We start from the raw sequence: 27,015 nt of genomic DNA on the forward strand, positions 1-27,015 counted from the left end.
CCTGAGTCAGCTATGCTGACTCAGGAATTCTGGGAGTTGAAGTCCATGAGTCATAAAACAGCCGAGGTTGCCTACCCCTGCCTTAAGCCATCTTACACACACACACACACACACACACACACACACACACACACCTCCTTATGAATTAAACCAGGCTGGGTGAAATGGAAATAAAGTAACAAACGAAGAAAGGAAAACAGTAGTAGCAATAATTTTGCTTCTCCCTCTCCCATCATTCTTTTTAGTATTAAAAATACCTCACCCTCCCAGTCAGACAGCCAAAATGCATTTAAGAAGTGGACATCCATTTGATTTGACTCTCCTATCCAGTGATATTTTCAGACAAGGTCTTTATTGTGCTACCACATTGCCTCATTCATGGAATTTTACATAAAATAGTTATAATTGCAGCTAGAGCCAGGAAGATGATAGATATAGGCCATTAAAGTTAAGATAAGTAGGTAATAGGCCAGGAATTGATAAGAAACATGAAACTACAGTATACATTTATCCTAAGGTTCAATTAGTTAAAAGGGCATATTTAAGCAGCACAATAATATCAATGGGATGATTTATTTACTGATACAAAACTTAATCTCTAGCTTCCACTGGTCACCCAAAATGGGAAAAAAACTTTGATGATTTGCCACAAAGCCAATATGGACATTACCAATCTAGTTAGCTTGGTTTTTTCCACATGCAGGAATCTATTATCTTACATCACCTTTAACCAGGGCTTTTTTTCTCATTGAACGCTCAGAACGGAGTTCCGGCACCTTTTTTGGATGGAACCTTGTAGGGTAGGCAAGGCGGATTGTATGACGTGTGAGTTCCGGCAACTTTTTCTTTTACAAAAAAAGCACTGCCTTTAACTAACCTTACAATTCCCATAATTCCCAGATACTTTAGTCACCTACAATGATGCACTCCTAGCAACCACAATTTATATTTTATATTTCAGCACTGAAGGCGAGATTCTCCATCTACTTTCAACAAGATTGAAACGAGTTTTCTCTGAGTTATATATATTAGACCCAGGTCCTTTCTTTAAAAAGCCTCATACTGGGTTGTTAGTGCTGCCTATTATTTATATCTTTCATTATTAACGAGTCACTGCAAGACAAAAGCCTTGGAACAGCAGGTAAACATTATAAAATGTGTTTCAGACATATGAAATACAGAAGGATTCTGAAAGATGGTGGGGAGGGAGGGAGGGAGGAACATTTCTATGGTGCAGAAGTTCTGGCAATAGTGATAGCTCCACACTCAGACTTCTGTCTTTGGATGTAGAAAGCTTAACAAACAGGTTCAGGCTAGTTAATGAAGACCATAACCAGGTTGGGCTGCCAGATCAAGGAAAGGATTCATTGTGAGACTAAAGTGAATCTGATGCTAAGCATGCCATTTAAAAATGCTATGAGGAGAGGGTAGTTATTTTTATATATTTCCTCAATAGTTACCATGGGGGAAAGGGAGAGAAGTAGTGGTTTTCACTGGGACAACAGGGCCAAATGTGAAGTCATCCCCCTGCCTTCCTCAGGAACAATAGCAACAAGCCAAAAATGACCTCCAGAGGCAAGAGCTGTCCCCAAATTAGGGATTCTGGTTCTTTACACAGTATTTTGATTTTCCAGCCAGTTGTTGTGAAAGTAAGGATAAAGACTCTATTCTTTTTCCTTTAATTTTTTTTTTCTTTCTGGAAAACAGAAAAAAAAAGAGATGGAAGAAATATTGGGAAGGTTTGTAAATGGAAAGGTGAACAACTTATGCGATCTGAAGAGAAACCAAAGAAAAAATAATATAATCTGAATCTCCTGTATAATTGTATGAATGAAGCAAAAAAAGGTTACATGGTAAAAGGTTTTGTCAGGAAGCACCTTGCTTCCATCGAAATCTGTTAGTTTATAAATAAATGGTGCAAAATATTCTTTTCAGTTATTCTTCCTCCTAATAGAATAGAATAAAATCAGGAATCCTGGAGCTCCTAATTACTCAGAGAAACAGGGCAAATACATGTTTGCCTATGTTGCGCTTCTATTTTTCTGTGTCAATTGTTGGCAACCCTAGTAGAATATATTACTCAATTTTCCTTCCTCTGTGGCTTTTAGCTCCTGCATTTGTGCTACTCTGCTGGAGATGGATTTCATGATACTCCTTTTTTTAAACGATCACATTTGGTTTCGTTCTAAACTGTTGGGTCAGTTAACCACAAGATAGGCAATAAAGATCGAGCCAAGATATTCCAATCAAACTACTACCTGAAAGAGAAATTTAAAACGTTAATGGCAGGAAGGCGTTGTGATAGCAAAGATGCTTAAGAGTAAAGGAAAAGAGTCTACTTTGGAAACCAATAAACCATGCATGAGAACAAGTTCTCAGATGGTCACAGGCGAACAGCCTGAGAGGCAAGTGGAAACCACCACTCTAACCCCAAAGAGCTTTTAACTTATTACTAATGAGAGCACCTTCTAGTAATGGCCAGTGACCCATGGCCCAATATTTTATGGTCAATTGTGAAATTTGCCCATTAGATATCACTTGAGACATGCAATGTACCTGATGTAACTCCTAGAACGGAAGCAGGGCAACAACAACAAAAGCATGTGGGGGCAGCTGTTGCCTTAAATGCCCCCCTTTCCCCATCAAGACTTATTACATTATTCCTGGCAGACCAATTTCATGACTAGGGACAATGGCCAAACTACCTAACAGAATCTCACCCAGGTATTTATCTCATTGTTGCCATGATCTGAGATGCCACCTGGTGATAACAACACTGTTTATATTACTGGGAGTATAACTGAAAGATCAGTTAGTAGGAGATGGTCCTAATTTAAGCTTATAATATTTGAGCTGGTTTACAAAACCAACAGAATAAAATAGATTATATCACTGAAATCAGAGATGATGTTGCTGGTTTTCAGTACTCTCTGATATCAAGAATGTTAAAAAAAGATTTTTATGCAATAAATTTGATTTCACCTAGGCTCTAAATGAAGACCTGAAATGAAATAAAATATTGCAAATGTGAGTTTCTGAAAACATAAGTTTCTGAAAGGAGTGCAGGGGTTCATGCAGGAGCAATGGGCCCCAAACCTCTCTTTGCAGATATGCTGATTTGGAGAAGTTCTTTCCATGAGAGTATTCAAAATAAAAACTCCCATAACTGCAATCCAAAGCAACACATTTAAAAATCTGCCACTTTATTACATTGCATATACCGATTTGGGGCTTCACTGGTTTAGGACCACATCTATAAAAACTCTGGAGAAGGCTGTAATCTTGGGAAAAGTAAAAGGAAAGAGAAGAGAGGTCAAACAGCAATAAGGTGGATAGACTCAATTACAATAGCAATGAGTGTAACACTGAAACAGCTGAAGGCCTGGGCTAGGGACAGAAAATCATGAAAAAAAAATCTATCTATGTGGTCACTAAGAGTTGACTGCAACTTGATGGCACATAATCAATATCAATCAATCAATCAATTAATCAATCAATCAATGTAAGCTGTTTGAATCTATGCCACAGCAGATGGCCAGCATAGCCTTCCCCACCCAGATGCTCTGTATTGGGGATGTTGGGAGACATGAGAGAAATTGCAGTTAAAAGTATCCGGACAGCAACATGTTACAGAAGAATGGACTCCAGGACTCAAAATGCAAATATTTATTTAAACTATTGAAATGAGCTCATAAATGAAGGTACACAAGATTCTTGAACTGAAGTGGAATTATTGAAGAAACAAAGACAGGAACAACTATGAAAATCACTTCAGGAAACTTTGGGGGGGGGGGAAAGGAGATGTCCAAGATAACTGTGTGCTTGTCCATTGATTATTGTGGTTGATTTTAAGGGTAGGGAAGGCAGTCAAGTGTGCATGTTCGAGTTCTAGAAAATGCCAGCATTATACGTTCCTGTTACGCTGGAAGCACATTAAATAACAGTACAACATTCTCTAAAGCAACCAGAGTCAAAGATCACACGTACAAACGCACAGCCATTTCTGTACTTTGAACAAAATACAACACTAAAAGACTGAAGCAATGTAATGAGACACCTCATTATACATTCACTTGATCCTATGTTTTCTTCTATAGGTATACTTGTCTCAATTCTATTCTGATTTATTCTGTAAATAAGTGTAGGTAAATAAGGGGAAGGGAAAGTATCTATTCTACTAACAGAATAGATTGGTTGAATACAACTCAATACAATATTATACTATAAGACTTCATGGGACATACGATGCTGATGAAGTCTGTTTATACCACATAATTGTAACTGCCTTTCAGGAAGAGTGTGTAATTTTTTAGGGGCTGACCACATGCTTGGCTTTCAAATAGCATGCTGTTTCCAAGATGAAGTAGCGTTGGTAGGCCAAGGAAAGAAATACATTTGATTTAATTTAAACGTGAACACAGTTAAAAGTGATTCAATACAGGCTACATGATTTTTCTTTGTACATTCTTTTTTTTTTACTTTTTCACATTACAAGTGATAATTTGACAACTACTTCTGAATGGATTCAGTGGCCACAATGTCTACATAGACTCAACAGTGTGTGTAATAGAATTTGCTGATGTGTAAGTTTTGGCTACAGATTTGAATAAGGTCTCCCCTCACTTCCTATCACCACCATCAAATTAAGAAGGAGAACCAGAAGGTGAACAGAAAATGCTGATGCATTTCTACTTCTCATCTTTGCCCGTTCAGGCACTGAGAGCAAGAAAGAAGAGCAGTAGCAGACGGAATATGGCTGGTGAATCAAAGCTGGGACTTCTCATAAGGTGAGCCTCAATAACACTGAGCCCTTGGATATGTTTCAGGAATAGTAAGTTATGGCTTTATTTTTAGACCTATATAATACTCCAGCTATATTTTACGGTATCTCAAATGGCAGCCATGAACAGGCTGTCTTTTCATCTTAAAAACCTGCTCTGAAAATCTCTCTCTCTCTCTCTCTGTCTCTCTCTCTCTCTCTCTCTCTCCCTCTCTCTCTCCCTCTCTCTCTCCCTCTCCCTCTCTCTGCAAGCCACAAATAATACATTTAGTTATGGTAGCCTGAATCTATGCAAGTTCTGTCATCAGACTGATAACAAAACCCTCTAGGGCACTGTAAAGGAAATGACAGGCTCCCGTTTGTTATTCCATCCTTCATAGCTTTATCAAAGGCATCCTCATATTACATTTCCCTTTGCTTCCTACCATCAACCAACATTCCATAAACACAAAGTTTCATCAGCTTTTGCTCATTTCCAATGCTTTCTTCCATCACTGCAATTCCAGAATTCAGCCTACTGGGTGGACTTGGAACAGAACTATTTCTGAAATGTATGTCACATGTAAAGCTTTTCTTTCTCTTCTTCCAAAAAATGTTACTTTAAAAAAACCAAAGAGAAAACAAAAAAAACACTATTCATTAAATTCTATTCATGAACTTAAAACTTGAAAATTCATGAACTTGAAACTTGATGCCTGAATTATCTTTTTTTTTTAAAGAGTCCCCTCTAGCTCATTCAATAAAGTTTGGCTTTTCACTTTCTGCTCTTACTTCACTGAAGCAGAAGAAATACTATAGGCGGTACAATTGCCTCTCTTAGAGAAACCTGCTGCTATCCTTAGGATATTCACTGAAGCTTTGTCTGGATTTCCTGAGGTTTGGAAACAGAGCCCATAATTCCCAGAGAGTTATGGTACAGTGCATACAAGTACTGTTAAACTTTAGATTATGGGGTCTTAAAGAAGTATTTGAGATGTTAATGGGCAACATTTATTTTAATATGTAGTAAATCAGATCTAATGTACTTCTCCATCCCTAGTCACTCTTCCTGCAATGCTTTTTTTACCACAGGAGGTCTTTTCTGACATGACATCTCACTCACCAAGCAGAAAGACCAAACTGGCAGCAAGGTGAACTGTAGCCAAGAAATTAAAAGACGCTTGCTCCTCGGGAGGAAAGCCATGGCAAATCTAGACAGCACACTAAAAAGCAGAGACATCACCCTGCCAACAAAAGTGCGTATAGTCAAGGCGATGGTCTTCCCAGTTGCAATGTATGGCAGTGAAAGTTGGACCACAAAAAAGGCTGAGCACCAAAGAATTGAGGCCTTTGAGCTACGGTGCTGCTGGAGAAGACTCCTGCGAGTTCCTTGGACTGCAAGGCGATCAAACCGGTCAGTCCTAGAGGAGATCAACCCTGATTGCTCTTTAGAAGGCCAGATCCTGAAGCTAAAACTCAAATACTTTGGCCACCTAATGAGAAGGAAGGACTCACTGGAGAAGAGCCTAATGCTGGGAAAGATTGAGGGCAATAGAAGAAAGGGACGACAGAGAATGAGGTGGCTGGATGGAGTCACTGAAGCAGTAGGCGTGAGCTTAGATGGACTCCAGAAGATGGTAGAGGACAGGAAGGCCTGGAGGAACGTTGTCCATAGGGTCGTGATGAGTCGGACACGACTTCGCAACTAACAACAACAAAATCATTTTGACCTAGCCAAGCTTTCCAATTTGAATCCAGTTTTGCAACATTGAAACATCAAGGTTGGGGGGGGGGTTAGTTGCTTCTCTAATTATAAAGTTTGTCAAATATTACAGGGTTTTGTTGTTATTTTGTTAGTCCAGTTGTAGGACTAGAAATACTGAGGGATGGAATGAAAATGATTTAAATTAAATATTTAGGCACAAGCTAAATATTTAAGTTTAGGCATAAACAAGGTGTATATGGTCATTTAATCCCACACACACAGAGTAAAAAAGTATGTAGTATGTTATCTAATTAAATATATGTAGTTTCACCCTGCCTTCTGTGTCAAAAGGGGCTTTGCTTCAATGGGATTCTACATAGTTATTTTCTTCTCACCTTGTATCAGGGGCAGATCACTGAACAGTGAAACACTACTACTTTCCAGAAAACAAGGACCGCTGTATAGAGTTGTTCAACAGACTACAGACTATACAACAGACTATAGTAAATCAGACACATGCAGGAAAGTTGCATATACCTGTCTATTTGTATGCAGGTTTTTGACTATAATAAATAAATAAATGCATACCTTTGAGCTTATACCTCAATCCTGTCTTCTCTAAAGCTCATCAAGAAGTAGTTCTGAATCTGCTGATACTGAGATTACTGAAAATTACTGGATGATTGATTGGTAAATTACTCCCAACTGCTCTTTATGCAGTTGGTCTAGGACACGAGTGTCAAACTTGATCGCCTCACGTGATGTATCGTGACGTATTGCGACGTTTTTTTTACCATTGCAGAGCTGGGGTGGGTGTGGCCTGTGTGTGACACATCCGGCCCACGGGCCGCCAGTTTGACACCTCAGCTGTAAGAACAGGAGACCAAGGTTTTAGTCCACTGTGATTGTGGAAGCTCAGTGGAAGACTTTGGGACAGTGGTTCTCAACTGGGTTGTTTATAAAGGAAAAATAAGAGGAGTTTTATGTGCATTTCTTGACTTCCTATACAAGAGATAGGATGTAGATTAAATATAAAAACTAAAATCAACCAGCATGACTGCATGTTGTTCATAGAAACGAAACACATATCAGGAGTGGATATTCAAGTAGAGAGAGCTGAGAGTTCCTGTATTTTTTTAAAAAAGTCTAACCATATGCATTTTGCTGAGGGTTACAGAGGACACTTAAGGCTGTAGCGAAAAACTAAATTGCTCTCACATACTGTATATGTAGTCAGCCTTCCCCTGGTCTTCTTTTACTGGGCTAAGGCAGTCTTTCAACGTCTCAGGCGATGGCTATAACCATCACTTGCTACCTGATACCTTTTGGGAGGACCGTTTTAAAAAATATAATGAAAAATTAGGGTTGTTTTAGGTTGGGATTCTGCAATGTAAAAAGAAAAAAAAGAATCTATTAGATTTCTTTCATTACATTTACTATGAATATTAGATAAATTATAGTGATATGGTTGGATTCCCTTTGCATGTTATTTCCAAGAGCCTTTATATTCTGTAAATCAAAGTTTATGTTATTATTTGAGAAATGATATATACATAATTGACAGTTTAGCACAGGGGTGTCAAACCGGCGGTCCACAGGCTGGATGTGTCATGCATAGGCCATGCCCATCCCAGCTCCGCAAAGGCAAAAAAGTCACGATACGTCTCATAACGCGATTGAGTTTGACACCCATGGCTTAGTACAATGTGGGATGATAGTCTTCTATTGTCACCCTTACTCCCAACTATACTTTTAACGTTTGATACACATACCACTATAACATTTGCTAATCCCAAAGCTACGTAGCAACCAATATGGAAAACTCTATAGATCTTAACCAAAATCACTGCTCATACTGATACTATTGACATCTTACATCACAACTTCTATAGATTGTGATTTTTATCCTGCCTCGACTTTATCCATATGACCTTGTTCACACTTGTATTAAATACACTATTTATTTATTCAGATTTCTATAACATACCAAATTTTAAATATGTCTTACAAACAATGTTAACAAAACATATTAAATCAAGACCAAATAAAATATATTATGACTTTTAAGTAACTTCCCCCAACTTGCAAGTGTTCCAATTGGACTTTGAGTCCAAGAATTCGCAACAATGGCTATGCTAGGCTACCAGCTTAGGAAAGGCAACCTTAATATAATTTGTGAACCCAGCCATACAAAACTAAATTTAAAAAAACTAAGAACTAAAAGATGTTCCTACTGTTCCTGGTATCATGCCTACAACCAAAACAAACTACCAGCATGGGAAAAAAATTGCTTGAGTTTTCTGTCTTTGAAGGAAACCAGATGCTTGGGGCAGCAGCTAACGAGGGAAATGGTTCACAGCAGATCTCTATTGGTAAGGTCAGAAATTTTCTATACAATATTCACTTTATGTTAGCTAGAATGACATAGTTTGGAAAGGAACAAATAATTAGCTTAACATTGGAATGTGGACCCAAGGCAAAATGAAATCAGCATAAAAAATCTGAATAATGATGAAACCATGAATAAATACCAATTACTTCAAAGACAACTCTTTCCACTAGTATAAAGTTCTTTATCTTCTAAACCAATCATTTTCTTGACATGTCCAGGAAAGCTGAAAACAGAGCAGTATGCTTCACGAGGAAAGATATGCAACATTTAGCTGAAGGGGAAGGAGACAAGGAAAGGAAAAGCAATTGTTGCACATACCAAAATGGCAGGTGCTGAAAGTTGGCTAAGGGCAACTATATAGATATTTTAGATCATGCAAATCAAAAGCCAGGTCCTTAAAGTTCTGTCACTCTAACAGCCCATATCACTCAGTAGCTCACCAAAATAATAATAGATTTACATTGCCATCAGGACTTAATTAGCTACAAGAACAGCTTTTAAATTAAATAGTAGAAAAACATATCTACCCAAATCCAATAAATCTTAATGCAGTTTTGGCACTGTAGGCAGTCCTGTTAATTTTCCTCATTTAACTCACTAAGATCTTAGTGCTTTTCTTCTAGAAACTTTCACAGCTTTGACATCAATCTCAGCCCCATCTTCCTTAACCATGTTCTGTTACCTTGTGCAAATCAGCAATCATTATTTTCATCCTGAAATAACTATTTCAAGTTCCAACCCCAACAATCCGATTTCTAACATACAGCTTCTCCATCTGACTATACTAGCTTTGGTACCAGTTTCTTTTTTTTATTGAAAAGTTTTACAAAATTTAAAAAACATATAAATTGAACCCCCTCCCCATCACCCCTCCCCCCCAGACTTCCCAAAGCAGAATACAGGGTATTGTGTATAACAATCTTATACAAACATATGCTAAATATCTATTAAAAGATTAACAAACCTTCCACTCTAACTCCCTTATAACAAAACTATAATAATTATAATAAAACATCTTTTTAATTACTAAAAATTATTCATAAGCTATTTGAAACTTTTTAGTCCCATATTTATTTTGAATATAATCAATCCATCTTCCCCATTCCAAAATATATTTTTCTTGCGATTGCTCTTTCAAATATGCTGAAACTTTTGCCATTTCAGCCATGTCCATTACTTTAAATGTCCATTGTTCTATTGTAGGTAAATCTTTCTTCCAATATTGCGCCACCAGAAGTCTGGCTGCCGTTATTAAATGTAACCTCAATTTGGTTTCTATAGCAGAACAGTCCAAGATAATACCCAGTAAAAATAACTGTGGAGTAAATCTCATCTTTTTCTTAAAAACTTTCTGAAGAATCCACCATATTTTTATCCAAAAGGCTTTAACATTTTTACATGTCCACCATATATGATAATAAGTTGCCTCTTCACTACCACATCTCCAACACTTAGGTGGTTGATTTGGATACATACATGCTAATTTTTAAGAACTAAATGCCATCTATAAAACATTTTATAAAAATTCTCTCTTAAGTTCTTGATGTAGTGCACGTACACATAGAAAATACATGCAGATTGGAATTCCTTTCTCCTGTATATAAAACTATTCATAATCTTGGATCTCCATCTGAAGCTGTTGTATATTCTACCACTCAGAATGGCAAGATTGGTGAGAAATAGATCAGACAGGTCTTCTTTTTTTTTGTACAACTAACTATGAAAGTCACTGTGAAAGCTGGCTTTGCTGTTCCTAGCATTTGGTACACAATTAAAAAAGATGGGATATGTGTCTCTATTATGATTTTTAAAGTTAATTTGGCCTGTTTTACATAATTTTTCTTTTCTTTTAATATTTTATTGAATTATTTTTGACACAAAGGTTAAAATATTGGACTAGGTGTGAAGACCCAGATTCTAGTCATCTCAGTCATGGAAGCTCATTGCATGACTTCAGGCCAATCACTCTCTCAGCCATTATTTCACAAGATTATTGTTGGAAAAAATGGAAGAAACGAACCTATTGTACATTGCCTTGAGCCCCAGAATAAAAGGCAACATATAAATTTAACAAATAATAGTTGTACCTTGACTTTTGGCAAAGCAAAGGACTCAATTAATTTTCAGTACCTGCCATTTCGCCAAGTGGCAACAAATACTTTTAATAAATGGTTTAATGTCTAATAGTTGTCCAATATGATGTATTGGTGAAGGATCAAGCTAGAGACTAGGAGATTGTGAATTCTAGTCCTGCCTTAGGCACTAAGCTAGCTGATGGGTCACTCAATACTGACTTAGCCCCCTCCCTTTCCCAAAGTATAATAAATATGGCTTAATGATATCTAACTGAATGGTTGAAAAAAGGAATAAACAGTCCATCTGTGAAAATAAATCTAAGCTTAGGTGACAAAGCAGGCTCAATCAAATTACTTCAGCACAATAAAACACAAACACATGAAATACTTTCAACCATTTACAGAACATTGTGGTCTCCAGAATGAAAAAGAGAGTTGAGTCAAACATTACAACTCTGGTTAGAAACGCAGTGGTCCAACATTCTTCCTAGATATCTTAATGCCAAATAAGTAGGTGGAGCTACAGCTATTCTAGATGGGTTTGGGCCATTTAAGTTACACTAAGCCTTTTGCAGAGCTTAATCTATTTATTCTTTTTCCATCAAGAAACTAAATTTTTGTTGGTGGCGTGATTCTGCAAGTAACACCAGCTGCCTGCAATTAGTGCAGGTTCGCATCCCACCAGGCTCAAGGTTGACTCAGCCTTCCATCCTTCCCAGGTAGGTAAAATGAGGACCCAGATTGTTGGGGGCAATTAAGCTGACTTTGTAATAATGCCGCTTGGGGGTGTGTGAAAGCCCTAATAAGCAGGCATATACATAGAATGAGGGCTATTGCTAAGCACATTTGATTTGTGCTTAGATTGTAAGCCGCCCTGAGTCTTCGGAAAAGGGCGGGATATAAATGGGATTAAAATAAAAAAAAAATAAAAAAATAAAGATTCTAAGGAATTAAAAAACATGATAGGTACCCCACAGATGAAATATCTGCTTTCTCGGTAATAGTATTGATTAGACTCAATTTGTAACCCAGAAATACTCGGTCTTCACAAAACAGGTACTTTCATCAGTAAAATAAAATATCCAAACCCTAAAATATTGCTCCTAGTATTAGTAGAACCAGCTGACAGAATTAAACAATAAAACTATTATTACCTTGCATAAAGATTGGACTGTTTTTATGCCTCCCTTTTAAATAAAAATAAATATAAATTTAAGAAAGCATAGTAGCCTTCGATGCTTTATGGTGAAGTAACTGATTAAAAGTCAGGAAACAGTGAGGGGGAGTACATGGACGTTATTTCTAGAAATAGGACTCTTGAGACAGATAAGTTTTGTGATTTTTGGTTTCATTCTACAATACAGTATAGCTGAATCAGAGGCAGTTGTTACAGCAGTTTTGTGGAAGTACAGAGGACAAAAACAAGGAAAAGTGTATTTCAAAAATGAAAGCTATTTTCTCTCTTTCTGCCGAAGGAAATGGCTCTCCCTTTTAAAATTTAAAAAATAGAAATAATAAATATTCAGACCTGGTGTCTAATATATTTCTTTTAAATGTATAATTTTTTAGTTCTGGCTCTTGGGTATGCTATTTTAATACGCTGCTTTAACATCACATTTTTCAGGAATCCATTGGCACTGTTTATCTAGGATGGTGTTTCTCAGTCATGGCAACTTTAAAATGTGTGGACTTCGTGTTGGCTGGGGGATTCTGGGGGTTGAAGTCTACACGTCTTAAAGTTGCCAAGGTTGAGAAACACTGATCTAGAGCAGTGGCCCCCACCTTTTGGGCACCAGGGACCGGTTCTGTGGAGAGAGGTTTTTCCACGGACCGGAGGGGGTGTGGTTTTGTGTGCTGCCTGAATTTCGCGGATGGGGATTCACTTGTTTGTGTGGCTCAGTTTCTGGCATGCCACAGTCTGGTGCCGTCCACGGCCTGGGGGTTAGGGACCCCTGATCTAGAGTATATATAGGTGAAGCCAGCAAATCTAGTGTTTCATTTGGACCCTAATTCCTTTAAGTAGTCTTTCAGAAAAAAAACTATTGAAACAATATGAGATTTGATACACATATCTCAGGGTCTATTACACAGTATTGCCATAGGCACCACATTGTTATGCTGGTCCCTCCAGCTCTGCAGGGACTGCAGTTCCCAGAATTCTCACCCCTCATAATTCTGGGAACTGCAATTCCAACTCACCTGAAATTGGAAGGTGTCAAAACAGGGCAAGATGCATTACAGCACGTGAAAAAGTGCAGCCAAGGCCCAAAAGGACTGCATGCTGGAGGAAAAGTGGAATTTGATGCTGCAATGTTAAGAAAAAGTAGGTGTGAGCTCTTAATTGAAGCCATATTTCTCCAAACCCACACCTTCTGGCAAAATAACAGCATGAACATACAATCTCAGTAGATAACAATTATTTCTAGATTCTTGTTTCTTGGGAAAGAGCACATATGGCCAGAGAGAGGGGGTTGCTGTTTCAGTGTTTATGGCTGGAGATTTAAACTCTGTCTGCTTCATACTAAACAGGTAACTATAAACAGATGTTAGAAGGGCAAATCTGGTGTACTGATTGGATTGCTATTTTTGTTTTCTGGAAGGGAAGGGAAGAGAAGGGAGAGGAGAAAGAAAGAAAGAAAGAAAGAAAGAAAGGAAGGAAGGAAGGAAGGAAGGAAGGAAGGAAGGAAGGAAGGAAGAAAGAAAGAAAGAAAGAAAGAAAGAAAGAAAGAAAGAAAGAAAGAAAGAAAGAAAGACAGACCAGTTGGCAATGCATGCTATATTGTGAATAGTTTGCCTAAAATGCAAACTTTTTTGCCTCTGTATAAACAGTGTGAAACCAGCTTTTGACAGATGTTTGCCGTTATTTAGCCCCTGCATCGCTTTAGTAGGTCACCAGGTTTTAATCACCAGCACAAAAGAATGGGGCCTGGATTGCAATTGACCTGCTGGTTCTGGGTGGTCTCGGCCCAGCCATAGGAATCATAAACCTCAACATACTAATCACGACAGAAGCAAAGAGTAAAATCCTATCCCAGACAATTGTTTGTAGTTTCGTCTTTGGAGAAAGCTGCAGCCCAAAATTTGCTGAAAGAATCACTGCTTGCAGTTTCAGAGCATTTGATCTCTGCCTATCACAGGGGGTCTTGAGGATGAGGTCATATGAACCAGAGATTTAAACCACCAATTGCAGACAGAGTTTCTGTACTAGAACTTGCTCCCTTCAGATACAGTACTGGAGGCTCTTAATGTGTTCAGGTGCCCCCTTCAAGGGCAAATCATCAAGCCAAGAGAAAGTAAGTTCACTTCAGCTAAGTGAATGTCAGCCCAGACTAGAGGACCTGCAAGTCTGTCAGTTTTAACTCCAGAAGATCTCAAAATATATTCAGACTTCTTCACGAGGAATGAAATATTAACTGTGTACTTTACAAAATGTGTGTCCCAGCAGTAGGCTGAAAAGTATCCCTTAATTAGATTTTACTTGTTCTAAATAGTTTTAAGTAATATTTAACTATTGCGGTTTTAACACTTTTTAAAATTAAAAAATAGACCATTCCAGCTTCCTCTTAACGCTTACACAAAGACAGAGCAAGTTTTCACAAAGGACTAATCCCCCAACTCCTTTAACCATCTGACACCACCCACCCAACATTAAGATAAATGATTGTTGGGATGTTTCTCCTGCCATCCTACAGTGAGAGAGTGAATGAAATCAGGAAAATCCACCATTAAAACTGTAGGAACATCACCACACCCTGGCTTCATTATTAAAGCTGAATAGGGATCAGCAAAACATGTTGTTCTATTTCTCTGTCCCTTCAAGGCCTTAATGCAGTCATGAGGAAGAGCCCAAAGGCAAAGTTCATAATTGATATACTACCACAATAATGCTAGTCTTAGACTAACAAGGGCCCACTGTGAAGATGAAAACAGCCAAATAATTTGGTGTGCTCAAGTTAGCAAAATGTGATGATGCTTTGGCAGTGTAGCTAGCTATCATTAGTTTAAAACACAGGTGTCAAACTCACCACGTCACGTGATGTGTCACGATGTATCACAACTCTTTCTGCATTGTCAGCAACAGGGTGAGCCTGGTTTTGGTATGGTGTAACCAGCCCGTGGGCCGGCAGTTTGACACCCCTGGTTTAAAACCTCTTTTGTTCTCATATTAAAGATCAATAACTAGGGCAGGTCATTAAATAAGCAGGAGGCCTATCACTACAGACAGCAAGTACTGTATCCTTGTCTTCTAGCAAGTCTTATTAGATCTTCTTTCCTACAACAGAGAAATACACTATTGGCCAAGGGCATGACTAATGTGGCCAAAATCCTGTAAACAGGAAAATGACAAGGCAGTACTAGAGAGCTGTACTGGACTTATGATTTACACATCTAAGTCAAAGGCATAAATGAACACTCCTTTATTAGTGAGCGGCTTATTAACACTTCTAAGCTCATTCTTACTAACCTAAAGGACTCATAAGACTCTTAGTATATGCAACTGGTAAAATGAGCCCTCATCTATTAAATATGTCATAAGAAGTGTATGCTGACTCTTAATATTCAAAGCAGCTTTTTTTAAACAAAATATTCTTACAAAATACTCATTTCCTCTTTATATGCATGCATCAAATGATTTTTTGAGGAACTAAGAAAGGTGTAGGAACTGACACTCTCAGGCTTGCAGATCATCATAGAAAAAAAAAGAATGAAATGGTGAATTAGTCAAAGTGCTGCTGAAAGATTAACAGTGACCTAACTACAAGGTTTAGGATTAGGCTGCATTTCATAATACTCATTCTCTTTGAACAACAGTACAGCATTTGAGAGCCATTTCCCAGAAGAATAGCCCATTCTTTACTACAAAATCTTATCTAACTATTCAACCCAGGTTTCTCAAACCTGTTATCCTCTCAAGTTTGAGACTAGCTTCAACTAGCCTGGCCAAATGGCACATAGACAGTTCCAAGTCTTGCTATAATATACACTAGTTTATTCAGATCTATATGGCACGCCACTCTAATCAAGACTCTACTTACATATGCTGCAGAACAACGTTCTGCATTCTCAGAAGAATAATTCTAAAATAAATTTTACCCAAGACGGCATGTTTTTTTAAAAAAATTATGCCTTTGGTGCAGATAGTGCCATGATATCATTTAGTCACTAGATGGCAATGAGCTCAACTGTATGGGTGAGTTAGGAATTTCCTATTTCAGTTCTTGCTAACAGAAATAAAAGAGAAAACAAATTGGCTGGCTTGCCACCTAAGTATATCCTCTAAATCTTCTTTGCCATCAACAGCAATGCATTCAGTTTGTATTTTATCTAAAAATGAAAAAAAATGTCATTTCAGAACTATTGTTTTATTGAACTAAAAATGAGTAAATAAACTTGAATAATCTGCTAAGGGATATTTAAGCGGGTGATATTCCTACTAGTTCTGCAATATTATGTTTTATTTTAGGAGTTATGATTTTAATCATTGCATTATTCATTTTATTACATAGCATAGAATATTGAATGTTCTACATGTAACATATTTGAGAAAAATACATGCAAAGGATCAATCAGTATTCATTGCCCACATTTCTTAATCACATGATAAAGAAACTTCAAGTACAATGCTACTGAGCCAGTCTGTTCATGTACAAATGGTTTTTCTTGACTAAGTGTAAAGTCTTACTTTTATCCACATTCAATTTCATTTTGTTAGATAGAGCCCAGTGTTCAAGTCTGTCAAGATCCTTCTGGATCTTGAGCCTATCTTCTGAGGTATTGGCTATTCCTGTTAGTTTAGTGTCATCTGCAAATTTTGATGAGTTCCCAATACATGATAATATTTTGATGTTCCAATACATCCAATGCAATATTCTATTAATGTTTCTTCTGAAGATTAGGGGTGCTTCTGAAATGCAGGTAGGCTTACACTGTGCAAGGGAAAAGAGTGATAGATACTGGGCCTGTCTCCTATGTATCCATGTCTTCACTTTTAGCTGAAACAGGAATTCATTTGAACATGAATAGGGCTTCCCACAGCGGTCTGTTCATTTTGTTCAGGAATTCTGGAAGTTGAAGTCCCCAGGTCATAAAAGGGCCATAATTCCCTACCCCTGATTTAAACTAACTCCCATCCATCCCATGGATGTTGTGGCCATCGAAGTCTAACATTACTTCACAGACTTAGGTTGGAGATCACGATCAGGATCAAGGAGCCTGATAGAGCTAGGACTAAAACCATGAAATGTCATTGATGCATAAAAAATTATCTTTTTATTCCAAAAGAAAACAAGGTTGGACCACTGATACTGAACTCGATAGGGCATCATATTTTTCTGAACTATGAGTCCAAATGTCACATATAGCAATTCCTACCTTTTCATTATGGCAGCATGGTAAAACAAATATATATAAGTTCTGTTGTGATGAAAGTTTATTATATATACCAGATGCTTTTAACAGCCAACTCCAAACAGTATGGTGACTAAATACATTTAAATATTTGTTTCATGATTCCCTTGAAGCTTGAGAAGGAAATGGAGAAATTATAAAATGTATAACATGCATAGAGAAGATAAGCAATATGCTGTTTTTTATATTTTTGGACTATAAATTTCCATAAACCTGGTTCCTTAATATGTAAATGGGTTTATGATGTTTGTAAGTCCACTTTTGTCACCTTAAAAATGACAGCTCAGTAGTACCACAAGGTTTGGGAGAATATTAGATTATTAGATTGCTTATTTCTGGATAGGTCAATCAGTTTGGTCCAAGGAAGATAAAGAGGAGAAAAGAAGAATTTAATTTAATGTGCAATTAAATTAACTTTTACAGACAAATTAGACTCCATTCATGATTCCAAAATATTCAGGCTGGTTAAAGTTGTAGTGGGGATTATGTTGGTATTTTACAGAAGGAACAATATTATAAGAAAGCTATAAGCAAAATTTACCTGTCTCTCTAGACCTAGCCAAAAAACATTTGTTATAAGGTCAGATATGGCCTTGGGATTACCAGGGGACATCTATGAATGTTTGCACAGTGTAGGGTTCTCATCTATTCAAACGTTGGCATGACAACCAAATCCCTTTGCTGCAGCTGGATGGAAAAGGTTACAAGTCACACATTAGGCACAGAAAAAAATGTACCTTAAGAATCAAGAGTTTTGGTGAATTACATTTATATTTCGAGAAAATGCAATTTGCCCAGCATGCACACCCAACCGATGGATAGGCATAATATAACAGACTTTTATAGACTGCTGCACTTCCCTATTTGAAAAGCAAAGTTGTAGCTAATTACTTTCTGGGAGAGGCACGTATTTTGATTAGGTTTTTTTTGGACGAGTCATTTGATAAACACAGTTAATGTTATCCCTTCCTTGAAGCTAAAGTATAAACACGAATCTTATCTACAAGGCACTGAGGGGATGGTGGCAACCATCCTATTCCTAATCCACAGTCTCAGCTCTGAAAATGTCACAAAAGTACAGAGATTCTCTGAAATTCTGTGTTCAAAAAGCAAACAATGAACTGAATAAAAGAAAAAGTCCTTTTAAAAAAGCATCATTACTCCCATTAGCAAGTTTGCAGAGTTCACATTTTTGTAAAAATACTGAATTTTCACCACAGGCTATAGAGTGACTCTGAGAGAGAAAGAGAGAGATCTTTAAATGCAAACAGAGATAAATGACTTGTCAGCTGAACTTTACACTAATACTGTAGTAGTGTCTATGGTGAAAAGGGCTGCTGGGCTAAAGTCCTGGTTGTGGGCTTTCCACTGGCATCTCCTTGCCCATTGGGGGAGAAGAATATTACATGAAACAGGCCTTTGGTCATATTGACTATAGTGCTTCCTCTAGATTTATCTAACCCTGACTGTGATGACAGAAAAGTAATGAGGAAAGGGTTTATATCCCCTCAGTGATGGCTGGGTTATGCCAGAATACAGTATAAGTTACCTGAAATCAGTAAATGGTTTCTGTCAAATTTAGGATCATTTTGGCTTCCTCAACATATTGTGCGATTTTCTGAGGGAAACATTAAAGCTATTTCTGCCCTAATAAATGGACTCGTTATTGTTCCTGTGGCTTTAGTGGGGGTATGGGATACAACAAATGGTTGGGGTGGAATTAAGTACTGTAATCTACAGTAGGAATTACGGCTTAAAGAACATTTAAGATTCAGCTCTAGGGTTGATCATTTTACTCTAGGTCTAACTCAGTTTATGGCTGTTTGCTTCCTAAACCATACCCAGTCTGGTGAGGCAAGGATATTACCTCTCCCACTAATCAGCTATTCTGACTTTCTGTTTTTAATGGCTCATCTGCAAGAGGAGAAAGATAACAGAATAACAGAGTTGGAAGGGACCTTGGAGATGTTCTAATCTAGCCCAACTCCTTGCGCAAGGAGAAGACCCTATAAAATTCCAGACAAATGGCTGTCCAATCTCCTAAAAACCTCCAGCAATGGAGCACTCATTCCATTATACAGGTTATACACTCACTGCATTATGCACTCACTCCAAAAATACAGGTAGTCCCTAACTTGCGACCATAATTGAACCCAAAATTTATGTTGCTAAGCAAGACATTTGTTAAGTGAGTTTTGACCCATTTTACGACCTTTCTTGCTACAGTTGTTAAGTGAATCACTGCAATGAGGACCCAGATTGTTGGGGGCAATAAGCTGACTTTGTAATAATGCCGCTTGGGGCCCCCACGAAAGCCCTAATAAGCAGGCATATACATAGAATGAAGGCTATTGCTAAGCACATTGATTTGTGCTTAGATTGTAAGCCGCCCTGAGTCTTCGGAGAAGGGCGGGATATAAATGGGATAAAAAAAAATTTAAGTTAGTAACATGGTCCTTAAGTGAATCTGGCTTTCCCATTTGACTTACCGGTAGCTTGTTAAAAGGTCACAAAAGGTGATTACATGGTCCCAAGATACTTCAACTGTCATAAATATAAATCAGCTGCCAAGCACCTGAACCCCACATGACCATGGGGATGCTGCAATGATTATAAGTGAAAAACTCTCATAAGTCACTTTTTTCAGTGCCATTGTAACTTCAAACAGTCACTAAATGAATTGTTGTAAGTCAAGGACTACCTGAAACATGGGAGGATTAGTAATGGAGGACCATACTGATCACAGTTTGTGTAAAAACATGATTTGGTTTTGGATTAGCATATTAAGTCAAGCACCTGCCCAAAAGGTTGGGGACCTCTCTGATCTAGGAAGAATCTGTGAGTTATGTCAACAAAACTCTCATCTGAAAACACTCTAGCAATCACCTACACAACTCTACCAATGGCTATATATGGTTTTGCTGGGAATTTGCTCTGGAGGTTTTACTAGTAGGCATAATTGTCTTGACACTTGCAAAATAATGTCTTTGTTTTATCATAGAACCAATATTCTGCTCCTGCCCAGAACTTTCCCTGTCTTTAGAAATGGCTTTTCATATAATATGCTACGCAAAGTATATCATGAAAACAGGCACATTTATTTCTGCGTAAGCATGCAGTAACATTGCATTCAGATTCATAGACTTGAAGCAAATCCAGGGGCATGGTGTCTTGTAACACGTGTCACAAGAATTAATTGCAGAAGTTCTTGCATGCAACACTCACAAGCAGGATGTTTACACAAACCACCAAGTCCCTAAAAAGCCAAAATTGGTTCTTAACAGGACAACGCACTGACTGGAATGGGCTTTTGCTGAAGCACAGCCAGACTTAAGTAGCAAATGTGGACAGTATCAGCTAAAGACATCTGGCAAAAATCAATCATTTCAACAAGATGAACATATAGTGTCTGCTATGACAGCTGCAATAAGCCACAAGTGTGCAACTTTTGAGGGGTGGAGAGCTGATATAGATTTGAATTGCTTGTAAGTAGTCATGCTGGAGCCAGAACAAAAATGTAATTAAAATTAAAATTTGATTTACATTTAAATATGTTTTAAAAGACTGTTCTGTCATTTTGTTTTATTAAGAATAATAATTTGAAAACAACTTTGGGATACGTTAGGGTCACAGCGAAGATAACGGAGCATTTTTGTGTCACACAGAAGAGATTACCCAAGTCTATTGTAAGGGAGGCAACTCAAGCATGCATAATGTTTGGCTGTTGAACGCACAATAATTTATTAGAAATGCATACCTTTCCAAGGACTTATTTTATTATGGCCATTGAATTGTCCACAAGAGTGACTGGATTCATATATTACATTGATCCATGCTCTGGAATAAGCTGAACACATAAGGACAAATCATACAATTCTCATTAAACTCCTATAGTAGGCTGAATGTAAAATTTTCATTCTATTCATGCTTTTTCCATTGGCAGAATTTTTATTTATTTGCAGTTATTTTCTCCCCAGCTTTGCTCTTTGAAAATGGTTAACAATGATAATTCAAAACAGAATGTGAAGTACAATGGTCTCAAAAGAGGGGGTGATGGTAGCAGGGTGGACCAGTCTATCAATGACTATTAATCCTGAAGACTGAATGTTACCTCTGGAAACAGCACTCCTCCAAATACCAACAGGGGAACAAAGGTGGAAAAATAGTATGTCTGTGTTTCTGCCCTACTAAGCACCCAAGGGGCATTTGGTTGCCTATTTTCTGAGGAGTAAAATACTGGATTAAGATAACCGGCAGGGCTCTTATCAACATTTCAATATTCAAAAGCCTAACGTGTGCACTTTATTGCAATTGGTAAGGATGGAAACAGTCTCTCCCTGTACATCTTTACAGCCATCTCTCCCACTTCTGGATTGCTCCCCAGCCTTCAGGGGAAATGGCTGCTGGCAAGGATTGGTTCTTCTCTAATTTAACCAATGAAAAAGCTCCAGGGAATCAGAAGGCTTCCTATTTGGGGTGGGATGGAGAGGGGGTGTTTGCTGGAACTAGCTCACTAAGAGCAGGAATTCTTGCCTTTACCTTCCAGATGTGTCTTAGATTTCTTAATACTACATTTGGCTGATTAAAACTAATTTGCTTATGACTAAAACTAAGCAGCATGAGGAAAAAAGTAAACTCCTTCGCACTTTGTGCTAAAATATTGGTTTGTTTATTCATGGTTCTTTAAATAAATCACATGTTTTGCTAAGCCAAAACATGATTTTTACAGAATTGTAAACCTTAAAAGTAATTCATTTAGTTTGGATTTACTATGTTGTGCAAAACCGTGAATATGTCTGTCTCTGTCTCTGTCTCTCTGACCCAGTTCTACTGGCTTTGGTCAGCTTAAAAACTAAAATAATGTGTGAAGAAAAAAATGACATGCCATTAATCATCAAGGCTCATTAAAGTTGTTAAACCCTTGTAACTAATTCCCAGCAAAATTTGGCTTCAAGAAAAAGTCTAAGCATTGAAATGACACCTAAAGCACAAACACCTTTAGTATTCACTGTAGCAAAGATGTTCAATTTAAAAATCTTAGCTGGATTAATGGAACTTGGAGCTATCCTGTAGAGGCCAGAGAAAGCCACCCAAAATGAAAGAATTTTGTCATAAATTAGAAGTATCTGTATATAAAAAAGTAGTATCAAGAGGTAGATCAGAGACAACACTTATAAATGCTACTGGCCTTACAATTAAAAAATATATATCTAGAGTACCAAAATGTATAGTCTACCTTACAGAATAAATAGAGATTATTTCATGTAAGACTACATGAATTTATTAGCTAACACTACACTGTATATAGAGAAGAAGAGGTATATCCTATAAACAAAACGTAAATAATACTTTTAGGAGAAGACTTAGACCAAAGTCCATGTGACAAATTATACACACACTAAATTTAACCAAAATTAGTAGATTAACTGAATGCAGAATAGTCAGCATATTTTAGAGACAAGTTAAACTACTAAAGGAACTTAATGTCACCCTTAAATGCTTTGTTTTACTATTGATAAGAAAATTAGAAAAAAATGTGTTATTTAATAATAAATGTTTAGAATGAATTAGGTCAAAGTGCTGCTTAATATGCATTTAAAAGTTCTTTCCCAAACATCTCTGAGAAAATAATTCTTGCCTAATGAATAGCATATACTATTTCATACGAGGACAACCAACAATTTCTTCATTGCACTGCAAATCTAAAAGGATAATCCCTAATGATGGGATTTTTGAGACAATTTTATTACAAGGTGCCAGGATAATATTTAAACTGAACATTTTGAACTGTGATAGTTAAAATTTCCTTTTAGTTTTCTGAGTGTGTTCCAAAGTTAGTGCGTTATAAATCTCTATTTTTCAAATTAGATGTATAATATGTGGGCTTTGGAGCACACTTGAGGAAGGCCGAGGAAGTTTAACTCTCACACCCCACATTTCACTCATTTATGAAACCCATTTGAATCTCTGCCAAACTCACCCACCACCTAAAGCCTAGAAAAGCATTAAAGGGCCCTATTTGCCTGGCATCCAAGACATAGCATCCCTGTGCTTGGAAAACAGCCAGGTTGGTCCTTCTTATTCTTTGACAAGAATGCACTCAAGAGCACTTTTCACAGGGGCTTGTGTTGCTTTTCATCCTAACCAAGAGCTTTAACCCAGTTAAGGCAATCAGCTCTTCAATCCACTCCTCCTAGGTTTGTCCTTCACCCAATCTAAAAGTTCTGAGGATTGGTTCAACAGACAGCCTATTAGGAGCGGCTCCTTTTTTTAGAATTCTGGCTTACAAAAACTGCATAAATATTTGAAGTCACCAGCAACTGGGGTATGGCCCTGACCGAGCAGCCTATTAACAGCCACGAATGCAGATCACTATAAAGGATCACTGTTTGAACAGGGGAGATGAGAGGCGGGGGGGGGGCGTTAATAAAGATGCATTAACGTTTCGGGTGAAGCCATTCGTGTCAAAGCTGGGACTGAAGGGAATCACCACTAACAGAGTAATCCAACGATTTGCTCTATATCCCCCGTCGCTCCGGAACACACTACAGGTTTATTAGGAGGTGCCCTTATCCATTTCCCCTCTCCTCCCCCCACCCCCAGCCGTGGAGATGCAGGTCAACACGTGAAAGCACCTCTCCGACTCGATAAATGCCAAGACAGTCAAGATGAAGGCAAAACGCGCCAGTATGTATTAAAGCCGTGGGTCGGAACTGGGGGGGGGGGGGAGAGGAGAGGCGGCCACGAAAACATAATCCGCTACTTTGAGGTTTGGGACGGGTAGTCCGTGTGGTTCATTTAAAGGTCAGCGCGCCGTGCGAACGCCGAAAGCTCGGTGGGGTTGTGCGAACGCCGCCAAAGCGCTGCCGTTCCGAGATGCCCGCCCCCATCTCCTCCTGTTTTGACAACTGCTCCATTTCCTAGAGCCGAGACAATGAGAAACTTGACGGGCGATCCGCCGCCTCGACCGTAAGCCTCACACGCCACTCTCCTCTGCCCCCCGCCTCTGGGGGAGCGCGGCACCCGCCAAGTGGCTTGCAAGGCTCGCGCCCGAGAGGAGGAGGAGGAGGAGGAGGACCCCGGCGCCCAGTTTGGGATCCCCGACCTTCCAAAACGAAGACCCGGCCTCCGACGCGATCTGCCGCCGCCGCCGCCGCTTGCAGCAGCAGCAGCTGCTGCGGCGGCCGCTGCTCTCCAGAAGCCTCCCAGCAACGCAGCAGCTATTCGTCGGCTACCCTCGCCCTCCCCCGATTCTATTGTTGGTGGTCTCTCTTTCTCTCTCTCTTTTTTTTTTACCTGGTCGGTCAGTTTGAGCACTGCCATGATCTCCCCCGGGCTTTGCTCCCCCACATGCAGCTCTCTGGCCTGCGGATGCCAAGCTACGTTCCGAAGGGCAGACGCGGGCTGACAATCCTCCTCCCCGCAAGCAGCTCGCTAGGTCAGGAGGAATAAAACCCGCTGGTATTTAGCCAAGCCTGCTCTGATACAGGAAGTACGGATGCATTCAGCCCAGCTAGCCCTGACATCACTCCAACACACTCTCCGGGCCGCGCTCGCTTTGAGCAAGAGCGCCCCTTGCCGAGCAGAGCTTCAAACTGCGCCTTGGCTCTCTCCTCCTCCTCCTCCTCCTCCTCCTCCTCTTCCTCTTCCTTCTCCTCCTCCATGTCCGGAAATGCGAGGCTGCTCCTGCCGACTGCTGGAAAGCCCGTCGGGATGGTTTCCTTTGTTCCGCTCCCCTGGTGTCACCCGCCCCCCCCCTTCGCGCCAAATCTGCCTTTTTGCTATGGCGCTCTTTTCTCGGGAAAATGCGCGATTTATCGGCCATTAAATGAGCGGCGGCTGGGATTCGATGTTGTAGTCGGGCCGGGCTAAATTCTGTACACAAATGTGTCTCCTTTCACGCTTCTGACGGCGTTACGTTTGAATTCAGCCTTTTTTTTGTCCTGGGGCGGGTATATCACTATATGGGCCGCTGCCTCTTGACTGCGGGTCGATCCTGGACTTGGGGGTGCTATTAGGCTTTATGGCGAAATCCCCATTTGGTGAATTAATGGAAGGCCAATGCAGATGTCTTCTAATGAAAGATAAGGCGCTTTTTGTTTTAGCGTGGAGTGGGGGTGACTAAGTTAAGGTATATAAAATCCTGCACGATGTGGAAAAACTCTTCTCCCCTTTTGGACAGATAAAGAGATGTACTTGTTCACACAGTGGCTAGTTACAATAATGGAATTTGCTGTCATCAAATGTGGATATGGGATCCAATGTTAAAAAGTTTTTAAAGGGGACTGGAATTATTGGGGGAAGGATCAAGCTAGCTCTGGTGGAAGGCAAGCATCCAAAGCTGCTAAGAGTTGTTGTTGTTGTTAGTTGCGAAGTCGTGTCCGACCCATCGCGACCCTATGGACAGTGTTCCTCCAGGCCTTCCTGTCCTCTACCATCTTCTGGAGTCCATCTAAGCTCACGCCTACTGCTTCAGTGACTCCATCCAGCCACCTCATTCTCTGTCGTCCCCTTCTTCTATTGCCCTCAATCTTTCCCAGCATTAGGCTCTTCTCCAGTGAGTCCTTCCTTCTCATTAGGTGGCCAAAGTATTTGAGTTTTAGCTTCAGGATCTGGCCTTCTAAAGAGCAGTCAGGGTTGATCTCCTCTAGGACTGACCGGTTTGATCGCCTTGCAGTCCAAGGAACTCGCAGGAGTCTTCTCCAGCACCATAGTTCAAAGGCTTCAATTCTTTGGCGCTCAGCCTTTCTTATGGTCCAGCTTTCACTGCCATACATTGCAACTGGGAAGACCATAGCCTTGACTATACGGATTTTTGTTGACAGGGTGATGTCTCTGCTTTTTAGTGTGCTGTCTAGAGTAGATAGCCTTTAGATTTTTGAAATGCATAGTGACTTTTTTATTAATAGCCCCCGACCCTCTCGTGTAGGACTCATCCTCACATGTTCCCCTAAACAACTTACAAGGACAGATTCCAGTGTTGTCTTGACCTCTTTCCACAAAGGTGATGGCTTAAATTCACCTTTAGCAACCGTACTAAATGTAAAGTTGTAATATAATAGGTCAAATGAATGACTAAGGCCATGTTGGCTGGAGGTAGTGAGTCTCATTGTCTGATACTTGGAAGATACCATGTTGTCAGAGATTGTTTTATGTTATTAATTTTAAGCCAATTTTAAAGGTAATATTTATTCTAATATTTTAATAATTTATCTTATTGTTTTTTACTTAGTCTAAGCAAAGATGGGTGGCATAAAAGTAATAAAATAATAAATGTTGGCTCTATTTAAAAAATATGTGCTGTGTTCAACTGCTATTATTTGACTAGTAATAAAACTTTTGTCATTTGTTTGCTTTCATCTGTGACTGCCCTAAAAATATATATTGATAGGCAGCTGTGAACATGTATCTTAAAAAAACTACTTTGGAGTTCCCAGTTGAAAAATATCTGAGGTCAGCAATAAAGTAACATCAGACAGGCCTTTCCAAAGAGGGGGAGCCTAAGAACCAAGAATTCCTTTTCCCCAGGTACTATGAAAGGTTCATAAAATGTTACACTTGTTATTGAATCCATTCAACTATTTTGTTTGAAGGGCCAAAAGACAACCTAAAACAATTGTATTTTTGTTCATAATGTGCATTCATCCATATGAATAAAATCAACATATAACTTGTT

The 27,015-nt window shown here is 38.9% G+C and overlaps 1 protein-coding gene across 3 annotated transcripts in view; it reads right to left on the minus strand.

The window, feature by feature from the left end:
- The window catches only part of ANKRD44 (ankyrin repeat domain 44), a 139,308-nt gene extending 114,451 nt beyond the window's left edge, over positions 1–24,857 (minus strand). For all 3 annotated transcript variants that reach the window (XM_083349716.1, XM_083349717.1, XM_083349715.1), the window contains exon 1: positions 24,636–24,857. In XM_083349716.1, the coding sequence (XP_083205842.1) occupies positions 24,636–24,662 (27 nt within the window). In that variant the 5' untranslated portion in view covers positions 24,663–24,857. The remainder of the gene's footprint in view (positions 1–24,635) is intronic.
- Between the last annotated feature and the right edge of the window lie 2,158 nt (positions 24,858–27,015).

The sequence above is a fragment of the Vipera ursinii genome, assembly GCF_947247035.1.
Source record: "Vipera ursinii genome assembly, chromosome: 1".
Taxonomy (NCBI): domain Eukaryota; kingdom Metazoa; phylum Chordata; class Lepidosauria; order Squamata; family Viperidae; genus Vipera; species Vipera ursinii.